The sequence below is a fragment of the Sinocyclocheilus grahami genome, unplaced genomic scaffold, assembly GCF_001515645.1.
Source record: "Sinocyclocheilus grahami isolate Dianchi unplaced genomic scaffold, SAMN03320097.WGS_v1.1 scaffold22.1, whole genome shotgun sequence".
In the NCBI taxonomy this organism is placed as follows: domain Eukaryota; kingdom Metazoa; phylum Chordata; class Actinopteri; order Cypriniformes; family Cyprinidae; genus Sinocyclocheilus; species Sinocyclocheilus grahami.
Genome location: NW_015505201.1, coordinates 59,333 through 63,813, shown reverse-complemented (window position 1 = coordinate 63,813; position 4,481 = coordinate 59,333). Strand labels below are relative to the sequence as shown.

General features: G+C 34.1%; 1 protein-coding gene across 1 annotated transcript in view; it reads left to right on the top strand.

Moving 5' to 3' along the window:
- Positions 1-4,481, top strand: part of LOC107559800 (FYVE, RhoGEF and PH domain-containing protein 4-like) — a 38,060-nt gene that overhangs the window by 641 nt on the left and 32,938 nt on the right. Inside the window, exon 2 of the mRNA XM_016243771.1 lies at positions 2,583-2,669. Within this exon, the coding sequence (XP_016099257.1) occupies positions 2,583-2,669 (87 nt within the window). The remainder of the gene's footprint in view (positions 1-2,582; positions 2,670-4,481) is intronic.

Sequence of the window (4,481 nt, the reverse complement as noted above, 5' to 3'; positions counted from 1 at the left end):
ATAAGCATATTTCCCCCAAATTCTCATGATTGTAATAAATAAATAATTAAATGATTTTTATAGATCATAGTATTTATTTAAGGCCAACTGAGAAAAAATAATCATTGTACTAGTAATGTTTTTCTTTTTGATGTTTGGATGAAATATGGCTTGCACAGATAAGAAGCTGCAGTTTGTGGTCAGTTATTAATACTGCGTTTATTAATAATATTGATTATTTCTACAATAAAGCGGTGGTAAATTGTATTAATCCTCGGTATCATCAAATAATAAGTAGTAATGACAGTTGTATTTTGGTAGAAATTGACTACTATATTTATAAGGTTTTGGCTGTCTTAGTTTATTGTGTCAATATTAAATCGATGCGATGTGATGAACCATTGCTTCCATGCATCATAATTCAGTTTAGTGTTCTGTTGGTTACAAATACATTAAATGCATGCGTACATACTGGAAATTGATTGAGCCTGATTAAGGGAAGTATTTATGCTTGCATCGACCAGATCCATAATTCACTGCCTATTGGAAACCACAATATTTACAATTATAATGGCCACTCGACTGTGAACATGATTCATGGCGCATCTCCTCTAATGCTCTAACAAGGGCTCCACATAAAAGCTAAATTACATGCTACACAGGATCATAAATAATCTCATAAAACATGTCGTTGCTATTTTCCTTTGTGTTCAGATGAAAGATGGCTGTATTTTGTGTTTCTATACGAGGAAACGGATTAACTGAGGTGTCATGGAAACATCTATGCATGGTTATCCAGCTCTATACGTCCTAGTAACGCATTTTGCAGTGTTTGTTGAGAATAGCTCATTAAAAAGGTTTTATATAGGGTCCCACCAGCCCCCTCTTTGTTTGTTTGTTGTGGTTGTTGTGTTAGCTTACAGAATGTGTTTTTTGTAAAGCTGCTATTTTAAATGGCTATTATGTGAGCATGTGTGCACGTTCGAGTGTGCGGGGGACACCAGCTCCTTCTGTCACAAGGGCTCCAGATGGTACGAGGAAAAAGCCTTGCTTTAATCTCACGTCCGGGATAAAACACAAACACACCCTGTCCCGCTCAAAATGTAACTTACTTTAAACTTGTTTCACTGTTTGTTGAACTGACTGACTGTTTTGTCACTTCTCACTTTATTCAGTGAGTTATCTATCATTCATCACTGCGTTTTCTCTCTCTTTACTTCCCCATTCTCTTTAGTTTTCTCTCAGTAGCGTTACCTTATTAGTGTGGTCTTATATTTTCAGCTGTGCGCTTTATAAGCTGCATGTGTGTCAGTGTGTGCCTTCATGCACACATGTGTGTACAATTGGCAACCACATGCCACTTGTTTACCGATTGGCTTTCATCATTTATGTGTGTTAGAAATAGAGTACATTAACACAGCTCTCACATGCCCTAGATATTACAGCAGAATTAATTACTGGTGAGTCTCTGGAGATTTACTTTTCTTTTGTTTTGCTACAAACGCTGGATTAATATACTCTCATCCTCTCTATTCACACACAGACCTTCTGCTCCTTCTGCTGTTTTTATCATCCAAAAGACATATATCTACTGCAGTTGTTCTGCAGTCATACTATTATGCATAGTACAGTTTTATGTTTTCACTTTTAAGGGAAAAATTATATTTTGCATACAGATTATGATTATTTATTTAATTACTTTGCATTATTAATTTTGCATCATTTGAAGCTTTCAACTTCGTATGCATTAGCCTATAGAATTTCATATAATTAAATGAGGTGTATTTTTATTTATTTAGTTTGCATTGTGAAATTTTAAGATTAAAATCTGTATAAATTCTAATTTGTCATATAATTAAATTAAGCCTATTCATTGTGTTTGTTTATTGTGGCATTAATTTACACTTCTAACTTTGAATAAATTGTATAATTGTAATTATTTAGGCCTATTTTGTTTATTTATTTTGTATTGTGACATTATTTTAAGCTCCCAACTTTGTATAAATTATATATAAATGATATAATTTGTATAATTTATGTAATTTAAATCATTTCAATTTTAAAAAGTCTTTATTTAATTTGATTTGTTTTTGCAATCGTACATTATTTTAAAATTCCAACTTTGTATATTTTGCAAAAGGTCCTTTTGTATTCCAACAGGACAGTGCTGTGTGCAATAAGCAAGGTTCATATCAAAATCATTTACTGAGTCTTGTGTTAAAGACCTGGCCTGCTGAAAAGCCAGACTTGAACTCCGTTGAACACCTTTGGGATGAAAATGTCTAAATGGGATCAAATCCTCAAGGCATCTTCCAACATCTAATGAAAAGTCTTTCCAGAAGAATGGAGGCTGATAGCAGGACCAACTCTTTATTAATACCAATGGTTTAGTGTCATTTACCATTTGGTACAAATTTTTGCAGATCTCTTCCTGCTCTTATTTTTAACCCACCCACGTGTTTCTCAGTATCTTTATCCCCCTCAGTTTCCATCTGTATCTACATAATTTAGGATCATGAAAACGGCTCAAAATACCTTCTGGAAACTACCAAAAGAAGTACAGAGAATAAAACTAATTAAATATATCTCTTGGTGTCTTTCAGATAAAGCTGGCAACCCCAGCTGCTTTCCCTCCAAACAATCTGAGGAAGAGGAGCCTTGTGTTGGGGTGAAGATCGCTCAGAACAAAGGTGGGCAACAACCTTCTCTTCCTCTGCTTCCTAATCGGTCTGTTCCTTTCTCCATTTGATAAGACTTCTAGCTCTGATCCTTGGGAGTCTACCATTTACTGGAGTTGTTGATGCATGTATGGTGTGTCAGATTGAATCTTTTCTAAAAAAAAAAAAAAAAAACTGTAGCTGCGAGCTGTTGGATTTATGATTTGCTGTAAGAGATACTTTTATGTTATGTAATAGTAGTTTAAGGCTTATTATGGGAATGAATAGGTATGACTGAGCCACACTTACTGTACATGCAATGTGGTCAGTGATTCATCAACCTCAGATTTTAGTCTGATCACCCTTGTTTTTTCACCCAGCATTGTTCTGTTTTCTCTGCATTCTGTTCTGTTTTCTCTGCATTCTGCATTCTTTTGTTTCTCTTGAATAATTGAAGAAGGTTAACATGAAGACCAATTTGTAGAATTTTGTAGTTATATCAGACCATATTTGATGCTTATGTGGGGAACGATCACTGGGCCAATGAATTTAAACGGTGAGCTACCCAGCACAACACCACATGAATGGAAACCATTCAATCTAAAAAATATAATTTTTCTTGTGATTTCTAAAGCTAAAAAAATACTTTACATGGAAGAAATAGCTTTTATCGCTTTGGATAAAAGTGTTCAATAAATGCCACTTAAATTCAAAAACAAGAATACATATTGTGCTGTAAGTGTCTCCGTGTGTCAACAAAGGCCTCGTCAACTTCACAAAGTTTGCTTTCATTTGTTAGATCGATATTTCCTAGAAAGCTTTTGTTCTCCAGACCTTATATGGGAATACAAATGGAAGTCTGTGGTGACAAGACTTTACAGTAGTTAAGTCTGGTCAGACTTGTTTAAGCGAGGCATGAATGCTGTACTGAACTTATTTTAATTGTAGACTTATGATAATGCCAAATGTAAGAGATATCATTGAGTTGAATATATGAGAATTTCACCTTTATGTGATCTTATAACTTAACCTTATAACCAGGTGGTTAATGGTGGGGTTTTGGTTCTGAGTATTTGACCTATAGTGGTTTTTAATTGCATAGATGCTTTGTACAGTTTGTTTAACCATCACATACTATATCTCATATAGGCTACAACTAAAAAGTTAGATTTTTTAAAATAAATATATTTATTCAGCAAGGATGCATTTAATGGTTTAAAAGTTTTGTTTCAAATGAATGCTGTTCTCTGAACTTTCTCCTCAAAAATGTTTTACACTTTACACAAAATATTAAACAGTACAACTGTTGCCAACTAGTGCTTACTAACTTACTAGTGGATTCAAAAACGTTGTTTTTGAAAAATCGTACTGACCCCAATCGTTCGAACAGTGGCGTGTATATATAGTGCTGGACGGTATGACCAAAAATGTATATCACAGTATTTTTTAAAATTATTCTGTTTTCACGGTACATGACGGTATTTTTTTTTTCATGCATGACCGGGTGTTAACCATATTTTCTACTGATTGAGAGAGGAAATACTGCAGTATATTGACTTAGAATGCCCTATTTTACTGTCATGGTGAGTGAATATTGTCAAAAAATACCACCTTAAATAGTGACTAAATACGACCCCTTTTAATACATGTTAACCAGGAGTCTCTCTCATTTATAATCGAGGCATCGTCTGATAAAATCAACATGCATCTACACTAAAGAGCGGCTATGCGGTTATTTTGGCTATATTACTTTTTTGTCTCATGCAGCACTGACTGCGTCTGAGTAACAAACTAAAAAAGACAACAAACAAAAAAGTGCATGTGATATTAACAGATGAACTACTC